The sequence below is a fragment of the Panthera onca genome, chromosome B4, assembly GCF_046562875.1.
Source record: "Panthera onca isolate mPanOnc1 chromosome B4, mPanOnc1 haplotype 2, whole genome shotgun sequence".
In the NCBI taxonomy this organism is placed as follows: domain Eukaryota; kingdom Metazoa; phylum Chordata; class Mammalia; order Carnivora; family Felidae; genus Panthera; species Panthera onca.
In genome coordinates this window covers 29,591,433-29,617,831 of record NC_138345.1, presented here as the reverse complement: position 1 = coordinate 29,617,831, position 26,399 = coordinate 29,591,433, and the positions used below count along the sequence as shown (strand labels likewise).

The 26,399-nt window shown below is 34.2% G+C and overlaps 1 protein-coding gene across 3 annotated transcripts in view; it reads right to left on the bottom strand.

Moving 5' to 3' along the window:
• Nucleotides 1-11,606: 11,606 nt before the first annotated feature.
• The window catches only part of LOC132694958 (uncharacterized), a 232,996-nt gene continuing 218,203 nt past the window's right edge, over nt 11,607-26,399 (bottom strand). For all 3 annotated transcript variants that reach the window (XM_060659011.3, XM_060659013.3, XM_060659014.3), the window contains 2 exons: nt 14,101-14,223; nt 11,607-11,732 (listed from right to left, as the gene is read on the bottom strand). In XM_060659011.3, the coding sequence (XP_060514994.2) occupies nt 11,692-11,732; nt 14,101-14,223 (164 nt within the window). In that variant the 3' untranslated portion in view covers nt 11,607-11,691. The remainder of the gene's footprint in view (nt 11,733-14,100; nt 14,224-26,399) is intronic.

Genomic DNA, 26,399 nt, shown 5'->3' with positions numbered 1-26,399 from the left:
TAAAGCGTTCCCCTTAAAATATCTTGCAGGGATGGTTTAGTGGTCATGAACTCCTTTATTATTTGTTTGTCTGGAAAATACTTTATCTCTCCTATTTTGAAAGACAGCCTTGCTGGATATTGGCTGCCTATTTTTTTCTGTTCAGCACGTTGAATATATCCTGCCACTTCTTTCTGGCCTACGAAGTTGTGGATAGGTCTGCTGTGAACCTGATCTGTCTTCCCTTATTGGTTAAAGACTCTTTTCCCCTTGCTGCTTTCATAATTCTTTCCTTGTCTGTGTATTTTGTGAATTTGACTGTGATATACCTGTTGATGGTCGGTTTTTGTTGAATCTAATGGGAGTTCTCTGTCCTTTTTGGATTTTGATGTCTGTGTCCTTCCCCAGATTAAGAAAGCTTTCTGCTCTAATATCCTCACATAAAACTTCTGCTTCTTTTTCTCTCTCTTCATCTTTGGGGACTCCTATGATTTGGATGTTACTCCTTTTTAATAAGTCACTGAGTTCTTTAAGTCCTGTAGTGGGCTCTTTTGCCTTTGTTTCCCCTTTTTATCTGCTTACTTATTCTCCATAATTTTATTTTATGTATCACATTCCCTGCTCTGCTTCTTTGCCATCATGGCTTTTGCCATCTTTGCCATCATGGCATCCACTCGAGACTGCATCTTAGTTATAGCACTTTTGATTTTGTCCTGACTAGATTTTACTTATTATATCTCCACAGTAAGGGATTCTATGCTTTCTTCAACCCCAGCTAGTATTATTATTATTGTGGTTCTAAATTCTAGTTCAGACATCTTGCTAATATCTGTGTTGATTAAGCCCCTGGCTGTCATTTCTTCCTGTTCTTTCTTTTGGGGTGAATTCCCTCGTTTTGTCATTTTGGAGGAAAAACAAAATAAAATTAAAAAAATAAACGTTAATTTTTTAAAAAAATTGTTAGCACTTATATTTTATGCCATTACTAATTCTACAAAATATGCTCTAATACATATCAGTCACATTATTGTCATGAGGCATTTATGTTTACTTCTTTTTTGAAATTTCTTGTGTAGTGTTTAAACATTAACATTTTGAATAGGGTATTTTCATCATTTGTGATTTAAAATATAACTAACATTTTTTTAAATTAGAAAAAAGAATTGCAAACATTCAAACTCACCTGTTTCCAATTAAGCTCCTCTATGATATGGACCTACTCTATTTATCCAGGGTGTTGCACACTATTGTTCAATAAGCACCATTCTTTCAAGTCAGTGTTATTTTCATAAGGCTTCCACACTTGAAATGTTCATTGCTATCTCCATGAATTTGCTCATGTTATCTTGACAAGAATTCATTTATTCTCAAAAGTATGGTGGGGTAGAGATTTTCAGGCATTTTAAAGAAAAGTTACTGTGATTTTAAAAAATTAATTTCATTATTGATATAATTTTTATCATATGTTACATAGGGAAAACAGGTTATTATATATGAATAATAGTAACAGTGGAATTGGAAATTTAAAAGCAGTACATAAATTTAATTTTCTGTTTCTATAGAAATGTTACTGGGACATCCTTAACATAGAGTAGTATAAATATAGTACAATTGTTCCCCAAATTTAGCTGATGTCAGAATCACCCTGAAAACTTATTAAAGCAGATTGCTGGACTTGAACTCCAAAGCTGATTCTGTAGGTCTGAGGTAGGGTCCAATAATTTGTATTTCTAATAAATTCCCAGTTGATGCCTAGGTTACTAGTCTAGAGGACACAATTTGAGAAGCATTCATAGAGAAATTTTAAAAGTTCAAACACTGGAATGATGGGTTTTGGTTGGAATACATATAATATATATGCTTACTATATTTATGGTTCTTCAAAAAATCAGTTTTAAGTGAGAGACAATTTGTGTACTGCGAAAGAAAAGGATCATAAAATTAATGTTACAGAGGAAATAGTGGCAATTCCTTTTAGGTAGAAGGCTCATCTTTTAGCTGATAGAAACCAAAAATGGATTATAAAACATCTGTTTATTCAAATGATGTTTTTTGCAACATTGTTTGTTAGAGAGAAAACTGAAAACAACCAAAGTGCCCATTTAACCAGAGGCCTGGTTAAATAAACTATGGTATTCTCAAATATAAAGGACTTAAAAAAATTAGGTTGATTTGAATGTGCTGATATGGAAAGATTTTCAAGATATATTATTACATGTTAAAAAGTAAAGGAGCAAAAAGATGCATGATTCCTTTGAATAAATAATGATAGAGGTGATATCAACAAGATGGGGATCTAGAATATCCCAATGCTTGTTTTCCCAACAAAACAACAAGAATAAAATATAAACCAATGAAAATAGCTCTAGAAAAACTCTGCACGACAAAGAAAAAGCAGAAGAAATCCTGCAGAGCTCAAAAACCAAGGATGACCACATAGAAAAGCGGAGGAGACCCTTTACCTGAGTCACCTCATCCTCCATGCTAGGGCATCCAGGACAAGTTCCCTTGGAGGGATATCACCCCTTGGGGAAAAGGAGAACAGAAGAGCTCCAGCAAGCTTCACTACCATAGATGTTTGCACTTTTGCTACTCCCACAGTATGCACCAACACTAATTCCAGCTGACAGAGCTGCTTGGAGTTGCCCCTCCCAGCTGCCCCCATCTGTCCAGGACTGAAGCTGTTGCTGTGGTGGGACCTGCCCCCAGGCACCCCAGTCATTGCTACTCCAGTTGAGAAACCACAACACCTCATCATCTATGGAACCAGAGGAGCTGCCACTGCTCTGTCCTCTGCCCCAGGTCCCAGAGGTTGTGGCTTTGACTTGCCATTAATAGAAGAAATCACTACTCTTCACTCGACCCTCTGGGTTCTGCCATAGGACTTTAACATTATATCACCTGGACGTACTGCTGCTGTTTCCAGACTACTCTGTGGGGCCAGAGTTAGGATTTTGACCTACCATCCCCAGGCCATGGTGCTACTGCACCCAACTCCCTAGGCCAAATCACCACCATACCCTGCTACCACAGGGCCCATGATGTTGCATACTCCCTTCCTCCAAGCACTACCCAGAGACCTATATCTCAGTTCCACAGGAAATCTGCACATCCCACACCTCAAACACTAGTGCCCCTGCCACAGCAAGTGCACTGTGTCCCAGGATCCAATTGCTGTGGTAGTTCCACATGCAACTGATCCCAAGACTGGCTCTAGTGCTAATATGAGTGCCAGTACATCAGAACTGGCACCAAGAGGGATTCATTCAGCTAGAACCTCTTCCACAGGCAAAAAAGAACAGGAAGACTCCAGCAGCCTTCACTCCTGAGGACCCTGATAGCCCAGCTGCTACTGCCAACCATACGAACTCCACAATCTTGGCCACAGAGACACCCACAGTATTCCCCAACATAGACCTCTACTGCTGTACCTCCCAGCAATTGGAGATGCTACACCTTGCCCTACAATTAACACCACCACACCTGCCCTACAAGAAATGCTAAAGGGAGTCCTTCAAGCTGAAATGAAAGGATGCTAATTAGTAACATGAAAATATGCAGTCAAAATCAAAATAGTACTGTAATGATGATGTATAATTTAGGCTGAACTCTAGCATATATGTTAAAAGGCAAAAATGTTAAAATAACTATAGATACAATATTTTGCTAATGTAAACAATATAATAGATATAAATTGAGACATCAACAAAATAAAACTGGGAGTATAAGTAAACATGTAGAATTTTTTATGGAATTTAGGTTGTTATCAGCTTAAAATAAACTGCTATAGGATGTATTATAAATGTATTATGATAATAACAAAGCAAAAATCTATAATACACAAATAAGAAAGTAAAACATCACTACAAAAAATCATCAATTCACAAATAAAGACAGCAAGAGAGGAAGAGAGGAACAATAAAACAATTAGCAATTAACAAAATGGTGATCTAAGTCCTTATCCATCAATAACTGTACTAAATATAAATGGTTTAAATTCTCCAATTAAAAATACAGAGGACTTAAAAGGATTAAAAAAATAAATAAGACTCAACCATATTCAGCCTACTATAGACTCCCTTAAACTTTAAGGGCACTGATAGACTGAAAGTGAAGAGATGGAAAAAGATATTCCATGCAAATGAAAACCATAAGAGAACAGGGGTAGCTATAATTTTACCAGACAAACTAAACTTTAAGAATTATCAAAAAAGACAAAATCAGTCTTTGATGATAACAGAGTCATTTCGTTCAGAGGATATAACCATTGTAAATATACCTATCCCATATTGGATCACCTAAATATACAGATCTGAAGGCAAAATAGACAGTAATGCAATAATCAGGGAACTTCATATCTCACTTTCAACAGTGTTTAATATCTCATTCTTAACAATGGATAGATAATTCAGGTAGAAACCCCATTAGGAAATGATGAACTTGAATTAAACTTTGGACTAGACCTAACAGACACATATACAGAACATTTCATACAGTAGCAGAAGAATACACATTCTCTTCAAGTGCACATGGAACATTCTACAGATTAGATTATGTTAGGTCAAAAAATAAGTCTTAAAAACTTGAGAAGATTAAAATCATATCAAGCATGTTTTCCAACCACAATGGTATAAAACTAGAAATCAATAGTGGAAGGAAAGGTAGAAAATTCACACATATGTGGAAATTAAACAACACATTTCTGAACAGCCAATGGGCCAAAGAAAAAAAATCAAAAAGGAAATTTAAAAATTCCTAGTAACAAAGAAAAATGGAAACATAACATACCAAACTTTATGGTATGCAGCAAAAGCAGTCCTAATTGCTAAGGTTTTAGCAATAAATGACTACACTAAGAAACAAGAAAACTCTCTAATAAAGAATCTAACTTTACACCTCAAGGAAAAGTAAAGGAACAATAAATTAATCTGACATTAGCAGAAGGAAGCAAATAATAAAAATTAGAGAAAAATAAAAGAAATAGTAGAAAGTCAACAAAATGAAGAATTGATTTCTTGAAAACATAGACAAAATTGACCAACATTTGCCTTTACTAAGAAAAAAAGAGAAATGACTTAATAAATTTATAAATGCAGAGTAGACAATACTGATACAACAGAAATACAAACGATCATAAGACTCTACTATTATTTAAGTAACTTAGGAGAAATAAATTGAAACACACAACCTAACAAGACAATCACAAAGAAATAAAGAATATGAACAGAGTAATAACAGCAATGAAATTAAATCAGGAATCAAAAAATCTCCCAATGAATAAAACCCTAGGACCAGATGACTGCATGAATGTATTTTACTAAACATTTATTTTTTTTTTAATTTTTTAATGTTTTTATTTATTTTTGAGACAGAGAGACAGAGCATGAGCAGGGGAGGGGCAGAGAGAGAGGGAGACACAGAATCCAAAACAGGCTCCAGGCTCTGAGCTGTCAGCACAGAGCCCAACGTGGGGCTCGAACTCACGGACTGTGAGATCATGACCTAAGCGGAAGTCAGAAACTTAACCTACTGAGCCACCCAGGTGCCCCTCTACTAAACATTTAAATAAGAGTTAATACTAATGCTTCTCAAACTCTTGCAAAAAATAGGAGAGAAGGGAATACTTTCAAACTCATTGTATGAGGCCAGCATTACTGATACTAAAGCCAGACAAAGAGAGAGAGAGAGAGAGAGAGAGAGACAGGGAAAGAAGAAAGAAAGAAAGAAAGAAAGAAAGAAAGAAAGAAAGGGAAGGAGGGAGGAAGGAAGGAAGGAAGGAAGGAAGGAAGGAAGGAAGGAAGAGGGAGGGAAGAAAGGAGGGAGAGAATTGCAGGCCAATATCCCTGATGGACATACATGCAAAAAGCCTCAACAAAATACTGGAATAGAATTCAAGAGCACATTTAAAGGATTATACACCATGACCAACTGGGATTCATCTCAGGGATGCAAGGATGATTTAACATAGCCTATCAATAAATGTGATACACCACATTAACAAAATGAAAGATTATAATCATCTCAAGAGATAAAGAAAAGGCATTTGAGAAATTCAACACTCTTTCATGATAAAAGTTCTCAACAAATTAGGTATAGAAGGAATGTACCTAAACATAATAATGGCCAGATATGACAAGCCAACAGCTAACATACTCAATGAAAAACAACAACAACAACAACACAAAACTTTTATCAGGGATCAGGAACAAGACAAGAGTACCCCTTTCATCATTTCTATTTAAAAGAGTCCTGGAAGTTCTTCTAGTCATAGCAATTATAGAAAAAACAGAAACAAAAATTCACCCAAATTAGACAGGAAGAAGTAAAATGTTTTCAGATTATATTATATACAGAAAATCCAAAAGACTACATCAAAAAATGTTAGAACTAACAAAGGAATTCAGTAAAGTTGCAGGATCCAAATTAACATACAGAAATCAGTAACATTTTATAAACCAAAATAAAACATCAGGGAAATTAAGAAAGCAATCCCTTTTTGATTTAATGTTTGTATTTTCTTCGAATAAACACCCAGTAGTGGGATTACTGGATTATATGGTATTTTTTTTCTTTCCTTTTTTTTTTGAGAAGCTTCCATACTGTTTTCCAGAGTGGCTGTACCACCTTATATTCTCAACAATGCACAAGGACTCCTATTTCTCTACATCCTTGACAATACCTGTTGTTTCTTGTGTTGTTGATTTTAGCCATTCTGACAAGTGTAAACTGATACCTCATTGTGGATTTGATTTGCATTTCCCTGATGATGAGTGATGAACATCTTTTCATGTATCTGTTGACTATCTGCATGTCTTTTTTGGAAAAATGTCAATTCATGTCCTCTGCCCATTCTTTAAATTGGATTATTTGTTTCTTTGGTGTTCAATTGTATAAATTCTTTATATATTTTGGATATGAACCCTTATCTGATACATTATTTGCAAATATTTTCTCCCATTTAATAGTTTGCCTTTTAGTTTTGTTGATGATGGTTTCCTTCTCTGTGAAAAGACCTTTTTATTTTGATGTAGTTCCAATAGTTTATTTTTGCTTGTTTCCCTTGCTTAGGAGACATGTCTAGGAAAAACGTTGCTATGGCTTATGTCAAAGAAATTACTGTCTATGTTCTATTATAGTATTTTTATAGTTTTAGGTCTCAAATGTAGGTCTTTAATCCATTTGAGTTTATTTTTGTGTATTGTATTATTACTAATTAATTCCTTTATTTTTGTTATTAACAGTTTTTATATATTAGAGTGCGTTCATGTTTGGTGCCTAAATATTTACAACTGTTGTATCTTCTTGTTGGATTATCCCCTTTATGATTATATAGTGTCTTCCTTTGTCTTTTGTTAAAGTCCTTGTTTTAAAGGCCAGTTTGTCCAATATAAGTATTGCTACTCTGGCTTTCTTTTGACATTCATTTGTGTGATAAATGTTTCTCCACTCTCTCACTTTCAATCTGAAGGTGTCTTTATGTATAAAATGAGTCTCTTGTAGGAAGTATATAGATCAGTCATGTATTTTTATCCATTCTGACACCCTATGTCTTTTGATAGGAGCATTTAGTCCATTTACATTCAAAGTAATTATTGATAGATTTGTATTTATTCCTATTGTATTACTTGTTTTGTCATTATTTCCAGAGATTTTCTCTATCCTTTCCTGTCTTTGACATTTTTAGTCTTTCTTTTCCACTCAAAAAGTCCCCTTTAATATTTCTCATATTAATGGTCATGAACTTTTCTTTTTGTGTGGGAAACTCTGTCTCTCCTTCTATTCTGAATGGTAGCCTTGCTGGATATTCTTGGCTGCATATTTTTCCCATTCAGCACGTTGAATATATAATACCACTCCCTTCTAGTTGGAAAGTTTCTGCCGAAAGATCTCCAGTTAGCCTTATGTGTTTTCCCTTGCATGTTACTATCTTCTTTGCTGCTTTTAAAATGCTTTCTTTATCACTATATTTTTGCAAATTTAATTTCAATATGTCTTGGTGTTGGATTGCTTTTATTTATTTTGTTTGGCATTCTTTGTCTCTTCTATATCTGGATATCTGTTTCCTTCCCCAGATTAGGGAGATTTTTAGCTATTAATTTCTTCAAATAAATTTTCTACCCCCTTTTCTCTCTCTTCTTATGGAACTCTTATAATGCAAATGTTATTATGTTTGATCCAGTCACTGAGTTCTGTAAGTCTTTTCTCATGTTGCATAATTCTTCTTTCTTTCTTTTGTTCAGCTTTATTATTTTCCATTATTTTGTCTTCTAGGTCACTAATTCATTCCTCTGCTTCCTCCAGCCTGCTGTTCATGGCATCAAGCCTGTTTCTAATCTCATTCATAGTATTCTTCATCTCTGATTCCATTTTAACTCTTCAATCTCTGCGGTAAGGGTCTCAACTGGTGTCTTCTTTTCTTTTCTAAAGCTCAGTGAGTATCCTTATGATTGTTGTTTTGCATTCTCCATCAGGCATGTTACTTATATCTGTTTCACTTAGATCTCTGGCTGTAGCTTTATCTTTTTCCTTCATTTGTGATAAATTCCTCCATCTTTGCATTGTCAAGGCCTCTGCCTTCTTCTCTGTGTTAGAAAATCCAGTCATGTCTTCTGCTCCTGAAAGTAATAGCCTTATGAAGAAGAGGTCATGTAGTGCCCAGGGCCTGACACTTCAGGGGGATATCTCTGGTGTATGCTGCATGTGCTCTGCTTTGTGTTCTGGCTGCTCTATCCCTTAGGCCAGTTGTCTGCAAAGGCTCTCCTTGCTTCCTGTGGTCAGTGTTTTCTCCCTGACCCTGAGTGTGGTGAGTTAACTAATCACTACATTGATATTTAATTTTCATTTATTTTTATAGTGTTTATTGTGTGCTTAGATTTGAAGGTATGGAGATGAGAATATGGTCACTTTCTTCCAAGTTACCTTTATACATTTCAGAAAAAATAATATGTTTGTGACAGACACACATTTATATCTATCTAATCTATCTATATCATATATATATGAACATAGAGAAAATTATAAGACAAAAATACAGAATAAACAATTGATGAATCTGGGTATAGGCTATATGAGAATTCCTTCTGGAAGTCCTTCAATTTCTCTGTAAATTTGAATTGAGAGAAATTTTTAAAAAATTAAATCCTATTACACAAAAAATTTCTGCAATAACTAAAGCAACTACCAGAAATATAATAAGTAGGTGATTCTTGGAGAAAATTAAAGTATCTAATAATAACAATATTAAAATATGCTTAGTTCTCATTAAATGTAAATAACCATAATTTAAAACATTTTTAGTATGCATTTATTTTTATTTTTTAATTATTTATCTTAAAAATTGCAGTAAAATCTACATAATATATAATTTACCCTTTAAACAATTTTTAAGTATATACTTCAGTGGCATTAAGTATATTCACACTGTGCAGCCATCACCACTATCCATCTTCAGAAATTTTTCATTTTGTAAAACTGAAACTCTACCCATTAAAAAATAATTCTCCATTCCCATTTCCTCCAGCTCCTGGAAACCATCATTATACTTACTATCTCTATGAATTTGACCATGTTAAGATACTTCATGTAAGTTCAATCATACAGTGTTTGTCCTTTTGTGATTGGTTTATTCCACTTAGTATAATGTCTTTCATATTCATCCATGTTATATGCTAAACCATGCTGTATCAGGTTTTCTTTCCTCTTTCAGGCTGAATAATATTCCATTGCACACATATGCCTCATTTTTTTTTTAGTCCATTAACCACTGTTGGACGTTTGAAAGTCTTCTTTTACCTATCATGAATGATGCTGCTATAAACAAAGATCATTTCGTGTCCTTGCTTTCATTCTTTTGGGTATATATCTGGAATGGAATCGTTGAATCATATGGTAATGCCATATTTAATATTTTGAGGAACCACCATACTGCTTTACATAGCAGTTACATCATTTCACATTTGCAAGAGTAGTGCATAAGAGTCCCAATTTCTCCACATCCACACCAATATTTCTTTCTTTTTTCCTCTTTTTCCCTTCATAATAGCTACCTTTCTGGATGTAAAGTGATATCTCATTGTGGTTTTGATTTGCATTTCCTTGATGAATAGTGATATTTACCATATTTTCATGTGTCTATTGGCTATTTTATATCTTCTTTGGAGAAATGTCTATCAAAGTCCTCTGCTCACTGTTATATCAAGTTTTTTGTTTTCAATTGTTGAGCTTAAGAGTTCTCTATATATTCTGGTTGTTAACTGCTATTCAGATATATGATTTGCAAATATTTTTCTCCCATTCTGTGGGTTTCCTTTTTACTTTATTAGCCTTGTCTTTTGATGAATAGTTTTAAAATTGTGATAAAACCTGTCCATTTTTTCTTTGTTTGACTGTGCCTTTGGTGTCATACCCAAGAAGTTATTGTCAAATACAATGTCTTTACGATTTCACCCTATGTCTTCTTCCAAGAGTTTTATAGTTTAGCACTTAGTTTTAGGTCTTTGATCTATTTTAAGCTGTAAGGTAAGGCATAAGGTAGGGATCTAATTTCACTCTTTTGCATGTAGACATCCAGTTTCTTCAACACCATATGTTTTACAATTCTCCTTTTCCCATTAAATGGTCTTGGTCTCCTTGTCAAAGTCATTTGACCATATATGTGATGGTTTATTTCTGGGTCCTCTATTCTATTGCCTTAGTTTGTATGTCTGTCTTTATGTCAGTACCATACTGTTTTGACTACTGTCGCTTTGTAGTGAGTTTCAAAATAATGAACTGTGTGTTCTCCAACTTTGTTTCTTTCAAGATCATTTTGACTATTTAGGATCTCTAAAATTCCATATGAATTTTAGGATGGATTTTTTTTATTTCCTTAAAAATACATTGCTGGGATTTTTGATACGTATCACACTCAAACTGTAGATTACTTTACATAGTATTGATAGCTTAACAGTATTAAGTTTTCCAATGTATGAAAAGTCTAGGGCTGATTAACATACTGAGAAATAAGTCATCCATGAAATTGCTAGCAGAATTATTAATTATTATCATTTGAAAAGTAATTTGGAAACATATATAAAAGAAAAAACATGTATATCTTTAATGTAATACATGTTTACATGCTCTCTTTTATAGAAATACAATCACCATAACATAGATAAATATGTACAGTGATATTTATTGTATCATTGCCTATAGTAGTAAAAAACCCGATTTGAGAAGAATCTAAATGTCATTTAGTAGAAGAATGGTTGAATAAAGTATAGCACATTCACATTATAGAATATCATGTAGCAACTTAAAGGTATGAGATATAAAAGAGATATATATTATCAGTTTATCTGGATTGGAAGCAAGAAGGATCTATACAAGTGATTCTATTATGTACAGAACCAGCAAACTCATATATATATATATATATATATATATATATATATATATATATTGTGTGTGTGTGTGTGTGTGTGTGTGTGTGTTTGTGTATGTCAAACACACGTTTGAAGAAAGGTTTAGAAAAATATACTTGGTTCATAACATTTGTTTTTCTGGAGAAGGGGGTCCATAGGTTTAAGGTGATTGGTAAATAAAAACAATGGAAACATAATACAAAGTTTTATTTCATTTGTCTTTGTAAAGCAGTGTTTTTTTTTTTTTTTTTTACCTTCATAGATAGGTTTTTTAGTTGTAGACATCACAGCAAGCAGAGTATTTGTAAGTTCAACATTCTTTTTTGTTTGAGATACAATTTTTTGGATGCCCTAGAAGATGAAAATAATATTACTAAATTATCTTATGAATGATCTGATTTCAACTTTTAAAAATTTAAAATAAATCTTAATCCACTTCTAAAGCACAGCTTCCTTAAATTTTAAAAAGAATTTAAAGCAGCTTTCCTAACACAAATATTTTTTCTCTGGTTTGTCCTTGCAGGGTATTTGATATTTAAAAACAAAACCAGGGCTCTTGGGTGGCTCAGTCAGTTAAGTGGCCAACTCTTGATTTCCAATCATGTCATGATCTCAAGGTTGGTAAGTTCAAGTCCCACTTCAGGCTTCACACTGGCAGTATGGAGCCTGCTTGAGATTCTCTCTCCCTTTCCCTCTGCCCCTACCCCACTCATGCTCTCTCTCTCTCAAAATAAATAAATAAATAAATAAATAAATAAATAAATACTTAAAAACAAAACAAAACAAAAAAAACAGTAAGAGTACAAATCAAGAAAAAGAAATATTAGAAATATTGTATACAGAAATGCCAGAGGAAGAGGGGCACCTGGGTGGTTCAACTGGTTTAGCATCCAACTCGTGATTTCAGCTCAAGTCATGATCTCACAGTTTGTGAGTCTGAACCCTGCATCAGATTCTGAGCTGAGAGTGTGGAGCCTGCTTGGGATTCTCTCTCTCTCTCTCTCTCTCTCTCTCTCTGCTCCTCCCCAACTCGCATGGACGCATGCACACTCTCTCTCTTTTAAAATAAACAAACTTTTTAAAAAATGCTAGAAGAGTTTTTTTTCAGTATGACAGTAAAAAATACTTAAACAATTAAATTGATAAATTCTCATATAAAGTTTTTATCTCTATATAAAACAGTATATCTTTATTGAAAAGTTTTATATTACTACAGTGAAAGATCTAGTGTTAATGGAAACAGACGTTTACAAATACTGTTATTAAGATACATACTTTCAACAGTTAAAAACAAAACTATGTATAAAGAAAATAGTATCAGGTTGCTCATTTCAAGAAAAATACACTAAAATAAACAGAATGTGGGGTATTTAGATGGTATTTTCTCAAAGTTAGTGGGAAAAATTTACTAAGTTAATGCATTGAGTTTCTACAATATATGTTGTACAAAGAAATAAAACATTTTTAATTTTTTCATTTCCTTAAGGCAGGTGTTTGCTCTAAAAATGTTTATCTGTTATTATTTTTAGGTTAAAAGTCTTGATAGTTTGATAGAAAATAAAAACATTTATAATGGAATCATTTGTATTCTATCCATAAAAGAAGACTACTATTATTTTTCTCTAATTATGGAATAGAAATTTAGATAGTGAATTATTCAGACTATTTGTTAGTTGCTATTCTCTTTCTCTTTCTTGTTTCTTAAGGCAATATAACTGCTTATAATTAATGCCTCTATCAAAGGGAAAGCTTTAGCTTAGGAGAGAAAACCCAAATTGTTGGTAAAGTAGGAGCTAATAAATGGAAAGCAGTATTGTAGGTTATATGAAGTAGCAGGTGAATCTAAAATAAATTACATTTGTCTAAAATGTACATATACTATAAAACTACTGATCTCATTGTCTGGCAGTTAAGAAGAGGAGAGCTTATCTGAGTCTAAAAAGCATATTATAATTAATTTTTCTGAATTTACAGAATTCTTGTTTGCCTAATCATGCCTTACTTAATAGTCAAATTTATTTTATCTCTGAATTACATACCCATAGAATGGTAAAAAGTAGCCAATGGATAAATGTTGAGATAAAGATGCACAGTGAGAAAGAAAAACTGGCCAAAGTATTGGTAGTATGTATAATTACTTGGGACTTTAGAAAAATATGACAGACCAAATAAAAATAATCTACATTTTTAAAAACACCTTTAAACTCAGTATCTATAGGAAATATACTAAGATGATGATTATATAATGCCTCTGGAGCAATAATAAGAAATGGCATCTATAAATTAGTTCCTAGATATTGGCTGGGGAGATAGTAATGAAGGAAAAGGGAAAAGTAAAAATAATGTTTATTTTCCTTCCAATTTACCCTCATGTTGAGTTTCTCTGTTGCAGATCCTGCCTGGGGTTGGACAAAAGGAAAATGTATAAATATAAAAAGGAGGATTATAAGATGGGTTTATCTCAGCCATCTGCAGAATCTATAATAGTGAGCAAGAAAAGAAGGTTGAAAAAAAATGGAACTCCAATTTAGTGGTGACAGGGAAGGAAGAGATATATAAAAATGCATATATGTTAGATGAGCTTAATCAGTGTTTACTTCCACTTATGTTTTGCTAAGCTGGTTATATGACTAAGACTGGTACAATCTGGTTATTTACATATAATTAATGCTTTACTAATTAAAAAAAAATCACATTGTACACTAAGAATAAAAATTACCTGAAGGTTCTTTATTTAGTGAGGGAAACTGGATGGTTTTATAAATGGTTGACCCAGCCCTAGATGTTCTGTGATATGCTTTTGGAGGTTTATTCACATGGGGTGAAATGTACTCAGATCTTTCTAGAAATATTAGAAAAATATTAACTGTTAGATAGATTACATTTGTAACTAATTTTGATACACTTGCCAATAAAATTGAAATAACTAAATTTTTGAGATGATTAATTAGTAAAGAAATATACATTAAGAAGGATAGTTTTAGAGATCAGAGCTAAGTTATAAAAAAAGCAAGTCACAAAAAACCATCTATATAAATTCCATTTCTTTGAAATGGCCAGTGTAGGGAAATTTTATAGAGACAGAAATTAGATTGGTGGGTGATGGCTTGGAGTATGAATATTTCTTTTCCATATAATGAAAATGTTCTAAAATTGAACATGGTGATGGAAGCACAACTCTGTGAATGTACTAAAAGCCATTGATTTACACACTGTACATGAGTGAAATGAATGCTATGTGGCTTATATATCAATAAAACTATTAAGTAGATCAACATCTGACTTTCTATCACAAACAATGGAGGACAGAACTCAGTGGAATGACATATTAAAAGTGCTACAAGGGGCGCCTGGGTGGCATAGGCCAGGCTGAGTATGGGCTCAGGTCATGATCTTACAATTTGTGGGTTTGAGCCCTGTGTCAGGCTCTGTGCTGACAGTTCAGAGCCTGGAGCCTGTTTCAGAATCTGTGTCTCCCTCTCTGTCTTCCCCTTCCCTGCTTGTGCTCTGTCTCTCTCTCTCTGAAATAAATAAATGTTAAAAAAAATTCAAGTACTGAAAGCAAAAATTCACAATCAAGAATTTAATACCCAGCAAAATTATTATTCAAGATAAAATGAAAACATTCCTAGATTAAAAAAAAAACTAACAATATTTGTTATTATATTAGCAAAAATGTCTTAGAAGAAATGCTAAAAAGAATACTTCAGGCTGATACAAAATGACACTAGGTAGTAACTTCTCATTATATATAAAAATTGACTCAAAGTAAATTACATCCCTGAATGTTACAGTTATACTATAAATGTCTTAGAAAAATAGAAAATCTTGAGATTTTAATTAGACAATGATTTTTAAATACAAGTTTAAAAGCATGATTCATAAAAGAAAATTTAATACATTGGGCCTCATAAAAATTTAAAACTTTTGACTGCCATTAAGAAAGTTAAGATGAGGGGGGTGCCTGGGTGGCTCAGTGGATTAAGGGTCTGACTTCAGCTCAGGTCATGATCTCATGGTTCTTGGGTTCAAACTCCACATCAGGCTCTGTGCTGTCAGCTCAGAGCCTGGATCCTGCTTTGGATTCTGTGTCTCACCCTCTCTCTGCCCCTCCCCTGCTCATGCTCTGTCTCTCTCTATCAAAAATAAATAAAACCTTTTTTAAAAAGTTAAAATGAGAGATGCCTTGGTGGCTCAGTCGGTTGAGTGCCTGACTCTTGATTTTGGCACAGGCCATATGTCAGGTTCTGTGCTGAGTATGGAGCCTGCTTAAGATTCTCTCTCTTTCCCTTTACACCTTTCCCCCATTCATGTTCTCTCTCTCTCTCAAAATAATCACATATATATATATATATATATATATATATATATATATATACATGTATATATGTAATAAAGAAAGTTAAGACAAGCTGTAGACTAAAAGAAAATAATTTCATATTATGTATCCAATAAAGAAGTTGCATCCAGAATATATAAAGAACTCTTAACATTTTAAGAACTTAAAAGATTAAACTTTACAAATGGGCAAAAATTAAAAAGTTTTAAGACATTTCACCAAAGAAATATACAAATGGGTACTAAACACATGAAAAGATTCCCAAAATAATTTTTCAGGAAAATGTAAATGAAAACCACAATGAAATGCCATTTCACATCCAACAGAATGTCTATAATCAAAAGGATGGACAATAGCCAAATGATGGAAAGACTATGAACAAATAAATTCATTCATACCTTGCTTGTCTGTAGGTAAAATGGTACAGCCACTTTAGAAAAGTTTGACATTAAAAAATAGTTAAACATAAATTTACCATACAACATGGCAACTCTACTCCTAGATATCCACCTAAGAGAAATGAAAACTTACGTCTTCACCAAGACCAACATAGGAATATTGAGAGCAGCATTCATTATAGCCAAAAAGTGAAATGAACCTAAATGTCCATCAGCTTAAGAATGGATAAAGAATATGTGCTACACTTCAGTGTACTTGGAGAACAATGCTACAGTATTTCATTTGTATCATTAGGAACCAAATTTAACTCAATTATTTGTTTAAGGCTTTGAAAATTAAGTATATGTTTCATCTCAATGTTTCTCTTAACCTTTCAAATATCTCTTTCAGAAATAATAATTAAAAGTTTGAGATACAGGGACTCCTGGGTGCCTCAGTCAGTTAAGCGTCCGACTTTGGCTCAGGTCATGATCTCATGGTTCATGGGTTTGAGTCCTGCATCGGGCTCTGTGCTGACAGCTCAGAGCTTGGAGCCTGATAAGGACTCTGTGTCTCCCTCTATCTCTGCCCCTCCCCTGCTCACATACTGTCTCTCTTTGTCTCAAAAATAAACATAAAAAATTTTTTTTAAAAGTTTGAGATACAGAGGTAAGATGTAATAATCCTAATTTTACTTTTTCAAATTGTCATTAAAAGTGACAATAATGCTGAGGGAAAAAATGTGCTACAGCCATAGAAAGGAATGCTATTCAGCAACAAAAATGATGCATGTTACTATATGGGTGAACTTCAAAATCATGCTCACTGAAAGAAGCTACATACAAAACACCATGTATTCTTTGATTCCATTCATATGAAATGTCCAGAAAAGGCAAATTGACAGGCACCAAAAGCAGATTAGTGGTTTGCCTGGGACGGGGAGTGAGAACTAACTTAACTATCATTAGGGATTCTGTGGGAATGGCAAAAATGTTCTAAAACTGAATTAAGATGGTGACTGCATACCTAGATAAATCTACTAAAATCCTTGACTCATACAATTAAGATGGGATAGATTTTCTGATATGCAATTTGTGCCTCATTCAAGTGTTTTTTTTTATATAGTTGCTAATCTGTACCTCTCTGAGAAACAAATTTACCAACTAGAGTACAATATTTATGCAGTTGTTTGTGTCTTTAGCCTTACAGTATCCACTCAAAGCACTCTTTTCCAGTTCCTTTGAGCACTCATTTTTCTCTACTTCTGTCAGTAAGGTTATGTCATGCATTTATTGTTTTTTTCAAGCTTTATTGAGATATGTTTGACATATAATATAGCATAAGTTTAAGGTGTACAACGTGTTGGTTTGACACAGTTATCTATTGCAAAATGATTACTATCATAGCATTAGCTAATTCCTCTATTACATCACATAATTACCATATCTTTTTGTAGTGAGAACATTTAACACTCTTCTAGCAACTTTCAAGCATATAATACAGTATTGTTAACTATAATCATCACGATGTGCTTTATTTATTTACTTATTATTAATTTTATTTTATTTTATTTTATTTTATTTTATTTTATTTTATTTTATTTTATTGTTTAATTTACATCCAAGTTAGCATATAGTGCAACAATGATTTCAGGAGTAGATTCCTTGATGCCCCTTACCCATTTAGTCCATCCGTCCTCCCACAACCCCTCCAGCAACCCTCTGTTTGTTCTCTATATTTAAGAGTCTTTTATGTTTTGTCCCCCTACCTGTTTTTATATTACTTTTGCTTCCCTTCCTTTATGTTCATCTGTTTTGTACATGATGTGCATTAAATATCCAGAACTTATTCATCTTCTAACTTGGAAGTTTGTACTCTTTGACCAACATCTCCTCATTTCCCCAACCTATAGCCTCTGGTAACCACCATTCTATTCTCTGTTTCCATGAGTTTGGCTTTTTTTTTTTTTTTTTTTTTTTTTTAGATTCCACATATAAATGAGATCATATTGTATGTCTTTCTCTGTGTGACTTGTTTCACTTTAACATAATTCCTTCAAGGTCCATCCATGTTGTTGAAAATGGCAGGATTTCCTTTTTTATAGCTGAATAGTATTCCATTATATATATTCAATTCTATTATGAACATTATATTTCATATACAAATAATATATAATTATATTTTTATATACAATTTATTTCCCGTATATATTTATATAATAAAACCACTATTTTGAATCCTTTATATGGTAAATTTTAAATCTCTGTGTCTTTGGGTTTGGTAGTGGAAGATTATTGTAATCCTTTGGTGGTATCGTGTTTCTTTGATTTTTCATATACCTTGGAGTTTTGTGTTGCTGTCTTACATTTGAAGTAGTAGTCACCTTCTCCATTACTAACTGCCTTCAGGGAAGGACTGCCTTTCATCAGCTCTGCTAGAAATCCAGAGGCTTTCTCCCATCTTGACTGTACAAGCCCTCTCCATACTTCTTGCTCCCTCCTGTGGCAGAATTCCTAAACTTGTATATTTTCTCTGGATCTTGCAACAGACCAGGCCAAGCCCTGACAGTTTAGTTTCCCTTTTGTTTTCCCTAAGGTCAAGTTGTTTCCCTACAGCTCAGGTTGTAGTTTTTCTCTAGCCCACAGAACCTGGCTTGTTTTCTGCGAGTGCTCCTAGCTGTTCAACAAAGCACTCTCAGGAGCATGCACAGGGAGTTGGCTGCAGAGTTGGGGGAGATGTGGGTGAGATAAGGTTGTTACTGGGGATGCCTGCAACTAGTTGGGGGGATCTGCAAGTGAGGCTTTCCCAGCATCTCATGGGTGGGTTTCCTGATGGGAATCCACAAGACAGCAGAACTATATCCCTTTAATGCTTTCTGAGAATCGTATCTGCCACTCTCCTGATCTCCTCTCACCCCATAATTTAGTATGCTGGATGCTTTGTGTCCTGCACAACTAACCTATTCTCCCTTCCCTCACAGTGGGAGAAATCATGTAGTGAGAAAGTCTCACTTGGCCTTAGCTGTACCACGTTGGGGGACATGTGATGCAGGCAGAGTCAAACTATTCTTCTTATCCAATCCAATGTGTCCAAAATCTTATTTTTTGCTCCAACAAAGTAATGGAATTTCTTATCTGGAAACCAGGACTTCCACAAAGCTCTCTTGTCTGTGGGTGACTGGTCAAGTCGGTGTTCTCCAGATGCTCCCTGACTGTGGCCAAGAGGGGTTGGAACCATTCATGAGCTACCTCAGAGTCCACAGCCAAGATGGAGGTTTGTCTGCCTATTACCTGATGCACAGGTGGGCAAGGCTTTTCCAGGTCCCTTGATGTATGATGCTGGATCCCATAACTTCAGTTGCACTTTTGTTCATGAATGGGTGCCAAATTTTTGTCGTTGAGAATGGGGGCACGAAAGAAAGGACATGTTATGCTATCATGATGGTGACATCAATTGTCATATATTTGTATGTTCCATATGTTCCAGTCTGCATTTCATCCTAGGATCTCCCAATACCCTGGTTCTCTTCTTTTTTGCATGCATATTTTTATTGAGAAAATTACAATATAATTAAAATATAGTATAATTGAATGATGGAAAAGGCAACATAACTGTATGCTGTATGGATCATTGACTGCTATGTGCATGTTTGGTTTTTTTTGGGGGGAGCCACTTTTTTGTAGAGGACTGGCTACTGAAGGGCCTATCCCTGTATTGTTACTGTATTTGTGTGTAAGTGTGTGTGTGTGTGTGTGTGCGTGTGTGTGTGTGTTTTGCAGGGAGTCACATCAGAAGAGCTGCCTCTGAAAATGATTATAGATAAAAAAAGTGATCTTTGGCCCTAGTGCAAAATTTTAATACAAATTTGTGGGGTTTTGGGAAGAGCACATGTATTTTGCATGGGAGGGGTATCAAGAATATTTGCAATCAGAGGACATACTATGGTGGATTGGTTTCAATAATGGCCTTGATGTGTTCTTGACTACTGGTATTCATATCCTCTCATAAAACTCTGATCTTGGCTATATAACTTTAGTAAATGGAACAAAAGCTAACAAATGCAAACAGAGACTTCAAAATTGCTTGTACATTGGGCTTTTTCACATGCCAATCTTAGAAGGAACATCTATACTGTTTTCCATAGTAGTTGCACCAATTTACAATCCCACCAACAATGTGCAAATGTTACCATTTCCCTACATGTTCAACAACATTTTTTTATCATTTATCTTGTTGCTGATAACCATTCTAATGGGTGTGAAATGATATTTCATTGTAGCTTTGATTTGCATTTCCTTGATTAGTGATGTCGAGCACTTTTTTATGTACCCATTGGCTTCTTTGTATGTCTTCTTTGAAAAATGTCTATTTACATCCTCTGACCATTTATAATAGCATTGTTTAGTTTTAGGGTTTTTCCTTCTCCTCCCCCCTGTCCCTCCTACTCCTTTTTTTGCTACTGAGTTGTAAGAGTTCCTTACATACTTTGGGTTTTAAGTTATTATCAGATAGATGGTTTCAAATATTTTCTCACATTCTGTAGGTTGCCTTTTCATTTTGTTGATGGTTCCTTTTGCTGAGCAGAAATTTTAGTTTGATGTCCCACCTGCTTTTGCTTTTGTTGCTTGTGCTATTGGTGTAATGTCAAAAATATCATTGCCAATGTATATGTCAAGGAGCTTTTTACCTGTTTTCTTCTAGGAGTATTGAGGTTTCAGATCCCACATAAATCTTTAATCTATTTCAAATTAATTTTTGTTAATGATATAAAATATGGTTGTTTTGTTCTTGCATATTGATAACCAATTTTCCAACATCATTCACTTAAGACACTATTATTTCCCATTGAGTATTCTTATCTCCCTGTCAAATATTAATATATATGAAGATTTATCCTGGCTCTTGATTCTGTTCCTTTGGTATATGGTCTGTTTTTATGTCAGTACTATCCTGTTTTGATTATTATAGCTTTGTAATATAGTTTGAAATAAAGAAGTGTAATGCCTCTAGCTTTGTTCTCTCTCAGGATTGTTTTGGCTCTTCAGGGTCTTTTGTGGTTCCAAACAAATTTTAAGATAGTTTTTTCTATTTTCAGAAAAATTCCATTGAAGTATTAATAGAGATTGCATTGCATCTATAGATGACTTTTTGGAATAGTATAAACATTAAAATTTTTTAATGTTTATTTATTATTAAGAGACAGAGAGACACAGAGCATGAGCAGGGGAGGGGCAGAGAGAGGGGTAGAAACAGAATCTGAAATAGGCTCCAGGCTCTGAGCTGTCAGCACAGAGCCTGACATGGTCTCGAACTCATAAACTGTGAGATCATGACCTGAGCTGAAGTCAGTCGCCCAACCAACTGAGCCACCCAGGTGCCCCGGATAGTATAAACATTTTAAAAACATTAACTTCCAATCCACAAACCTAGGGTATCATCCCATTTATCTGTGCTTCTTCAATTTCTTTCGTCAAAATGTTATAGTTGTTATGCTTAGATTATTATCATAAAACCTTGTTTAAATTTATTAAGAATAAATAATTTATTTTGAATAAAGTATTCTGAATACTTATTTGATTGTTTTGATGTTACTGTGAATGAGACTGTTTTCCTTATTTCTATTTCAGATATTTCATTTTTAGTGCATAGAAATGCAATTCATTTCTGTATATTGATTTTGTATCCTTCGACTTTACTGCCTTCACTTATCAGTCCTAACAGTTTTATGGTAGAATCTTTAGGATTTTCTCTATATAATATCACATCATTTGCAAACTTCACTTTTTCTAATTTGGATGCCTTTTATTTCTTTGTATTGTTTAATTGCTCTAAAATTTCCAGTACTAAGTTGAATAGGAATGATGAGAATGGGCACCTTTTCCTGATCTTAGCTGAAAACCTTTCAATCTTTCACCTGTGCGCTTGTCATAAATGACCTTTATTATGTTGAGATATGTTCCTTCCATACCTATGGAGAGTTTTTATCGTGAAAACATGTTAAATTTGTCAAATGTCTTTTCTGAATTTATTGAGGTGATCATGTGATTTTTACCTCATTTTGTTAATGTGGTGTATCACATATAATGATTTATGTATGTAGATCCCTCTTTGCATCTTATGGATAAATCCCAATTGGTCACAGAATATTATCCTTTTAGTGTACTGTTGAGTTTGTCTTGCTGGAATTTTGTTGAGAATTTTTGCTTCAATTTTCATCAGGGATATTATTTCTCAGGGTCATAATTTTCTTTTCTTGTAGTGTCCTTTGGTATGAGGGTAATGCTAACCTTGTAAAATGAGCTTGAGAGAATGTCTTTCTCTTCAATTTTTGGGAAGTGTTTGAGAAAGACTGGCATTAATGATTCTTTAAATGTTTGGTAGAATTCACCAGTGAAACCATCTAGGTGTGGACTTTTTTTTGATGGGTTGTTTTTGATTACTGATTCAATATTATCATTATTGGTCTACTTAGATTTTCTATTTCTTTACAATTCAGTCTTTGTAGATGATATGTTTCTAGGAATTTATCCATTTCTTCTAGGTTATACAATTTTTTGGCTTATAATTATTCATTGTATCTCATAATCTTTGAATCTCTATAGTATCATTTTAATGTCTACTCTTTCATTTCTGACCTTTGAGTCTTTCTTTTTGTAGAAAAAATACTTAGTCTAGCTAAAGTTTTGTCAATTTTATTTACCTTTTCAAAAAAACCCATTTCTTATCATCATTGATCTTTTTGTTATTTTTATGGTCTTTATTTCCACTCTGATCTTTGCTATTTCTTTATTTGTGCTAACTTTGGGCTTAGCATTTTCTTCTTTTGTAGTTCCTTGTGGTAAAAAGTTGTTTACTTGATATCTTTCTTTCCTTTTTTTGTAATGCAGATGTTTACCCCTATAAACTTACCTCTTAGAACTGCTTTTGATTCATCCTTAAGTTTTGGTGTGTTGTATTTCTATTTTCATTTGTTCCAAGTTATTTATTCATTTTACATTTTGTTTGTTCTTTGATTGGTTGTTTGGGAATGTGTTGTTTAATTTACACATATCTGTGAATCTACTAGTTTTCACTCAGTTATTGATTTTTCATTCCATACCACTGCAGTCAGAAAAAAATTCTTGGTAATTTTCAATCTTCTTAGTCTAAGACTTGTTTTATGACTTATCATATGATCTCTTCTGGAGACTGCTGTGTGTGTATTTGGGAAGAATATGAGAATGTGTATTGTGCTGCTATTGTATGGAATTCTCTATATGTCAGTTAGGTTTATTTGGTTTAAAGTAGAGCTCAAGTTGAATGTCTCCTTATTGATTTTCTGTCTGGATGATCTATGGGTGTATGATGTTGAAAGTGAGGTATTGAATTCTCATACTATTATTATATTATTGTCTATTTCTCCCTTCATATCTGTTAATACTTGCTGGATATATTTAGGTGTTTGATGTTGGGTGAATAAAAATTTATGATTGTTGCATTCTCCTGATGAATTCGCAATTTTATAAATATATAATTATCATTCTGTCTTCTTGTTACTGCTTCTGAATTTAAGTCTATTTTGCCTGATACAAGTATAGCTACGTTGCTTTAATTTGGTTTCCACCACTATCTTTTTCCTTCACTTTGACCCTACATGTGTCCTTGAGTATTCTTGGCTCCTCTGTCAAATAGTAGTTGGCCATATATGAATGTGTTAATTTCTTGGCTCTCAATTCTGTTTGGTTGGTGTATCTGTTTTTATGCCAACTGTTTTCATTACTATAGCTTTATAATAGAGCTTGAAATAAGGAAGTGTGATGCCTCTTGCTTTGTTCTTTCTCAGGATTGCTTTGACTAATTAGGGTCTTTGTGATTCTATATAAATTTTAGGGTTGTTTTCCCTAATACTGTAAAAAAATGCCATTGGAATCTTAATAGGAATTGCATTGAACCTATAGATGACTTTGGGTAGTATGGATATTTTGACAATATTAATTCTTCCAATTCATGAACATGGGATACTTTTCTTTTTTTTTTTTTTTCAGTTTCTTTCATTAATGTTTTGTAGTTTTTAGTGTGGACGTATTTTACCTCCAGGGTTACACTTTTTCCTAACTATTTAATTTTTTTGATGCTATTGTAAATGGGATCATTTTATTTCTTTTTCAGATAACTTGTTAAAGTATAGAAATGCTACTGACTTTTGCATGTTAATTTTGCACCCTGCAACTTTACTGAATTCATTGATTGGATATAGCTTTGGTGTTTTTTTGTTTGTTTTGTTTTTTGATAGAGTTTTTAACAAAGAATAGTCTCCCTGCCTGGCTGGAGCAGAACTGGCTCCATAAGTGGCAAGGGTCTTTTTTGTGGTCTTGACTCAAGTAAACTGTGCCCATTTCCCTGGCCAAATAGTGCTACTGGCTTTGCTCTGCCAAAGACCAGTTATGCCTGCTGTATCCTCTGTTCAAGTGTGTCTGGGCTACGGAGCCTCTATTTGTTCTATCTAGGCTTTCTGGTTAGGTTGGTCTAAGAGCTACACTCAGCAGTGGGCAGGGTTTATGAATGAGCTCCCTTGCCTAGGCAGAATGGGCAGGCCTGCTCCAAACAGCCTCCCTAGTGTTCCCAATCAGGTTTTCTAGTTGGAATGGGCTGGGCATGGTAGTTGGTGGGGCTACAAATTAGTTCCCTTTCCTAGGCAAAATAGGGAAACTGACTTCAAGTCCAGATATTTGTGATCTTGACTCAAGATGACTGTTCCCCATGTTCCCTGGCCAAATTTACCGCTGGCTTTGCTCTGCAAATAATCAGTTCTGTCTGTTATTTTCTGCTCAGTTGGTGTTGAACCACACAGCTTCCAGGTGTTTTACCAGTCTTCCTGGTCAGGTGGGGCAAGAGATATACTCAATGGTGAACCATGCTATGACTTAGCTCCCCTCTCTGGGCAGTGGTAGACCAAGCTCCAGGGCTAGCAAGATTCTTCTTTTAAGAACCCAAGTCATACAGACCTGCTCCTCACCAAGTTCTCTGGTGAGATTATGTCACTATCTTGGCTCTGCAGATGAGCAAACCTGTGGTAAGGATACTACTTTGGTACTACAGGTAGGAACTCAATCTGCCAAGATCTGAGTGCAGGTTTTTGCAAGCACTTCCTCCCTTCCCTGTCACAGATTCCCAGTGGCCAAGTCCCCTGGATTACCCCACAATCCCCATGGTGTGAGACCAGAGTGGGGCTCCCAACAGGTGACACAATGCTATAGGAGCTGAATGTTCATCCTGGGCTCTCTTTTCCAACTGGAGAAATGGGGCTCAGGGGAAATCTCTCAATGTAGTTCTCCAATGGGCATGGGAAAGAGGCAATATGGTCAGTGTGTAGCCACTTTTCCTATCTTTCTAATGCAATGGTCTTGGTCTCTATGAAGTGGAGACAGTGGTGCTTCACCTTCACCCCAATGTTCTAGGATTTTCTCAGTGGTGTCCTGTCCATGAATAGATTTTAGTTTTTCTTCTTCTTTGAGGAAGTACAGACAGGAATGACCTTTGTTACAATTTTGGTATGCCACTCTTCCTCCTACCTTTTATGTTTTTGATGTCATAATTTACCTTTGTTTATTTTGTGTATCCATTAACAAATTACTATAGCTGTGGTTATTTTCCATACCTTTTCCCCTTAACCTTTACAGTTAAAAGGTTAATATTTTACCATACTGCAGCATTAGAGTTTTCTGAATTTAACTATATATTTGTCTTTACTATTGTACTGTATGTTTTCATGTCATAATTAGTGTCCTTTCATTTCAGCCTAAAGAACCCCTTTCAGCATTTATTGTAAGGCCTTTCTAGTGGTGATAAACCAATTCAACTTCTCTTTGTTTTTGAGTTTTATTTCACCTTCATTTCTGGTAGGCAACTTTGCCTTGTATTCTTTTTGGGTAGTTGTTTTTTTCAGCACTTTGATATATCATCCCACTGTTTTTTGGCCTGCAATGTTTTTGCAGACATTGCTTCTAATGCCTGAGAGGATTCCCATGTATGCAAGAAATATTTTCCTCTTGCTGCTTTTAAAATTCTCTCATTGTATTTGATTTTAGACAGCTTTGTTATAATGTGTATTGGCCAATATTATTGTGGATTGAAGTTTTGCACTGATTTATTACTTTTGTGAACTTGGATATTCAAATATCTCCCTAGATTTGGGAAGTTCTTAGCCATTATTTCTTTACATAAGCTCTGTCCCTCTCCTCTTCTTCTGGGATTCTAATCATCCATATATTAGTCAGATTATTGGTGTTCCATAGTTCATATAGTCTTCATTCATTTGTTTT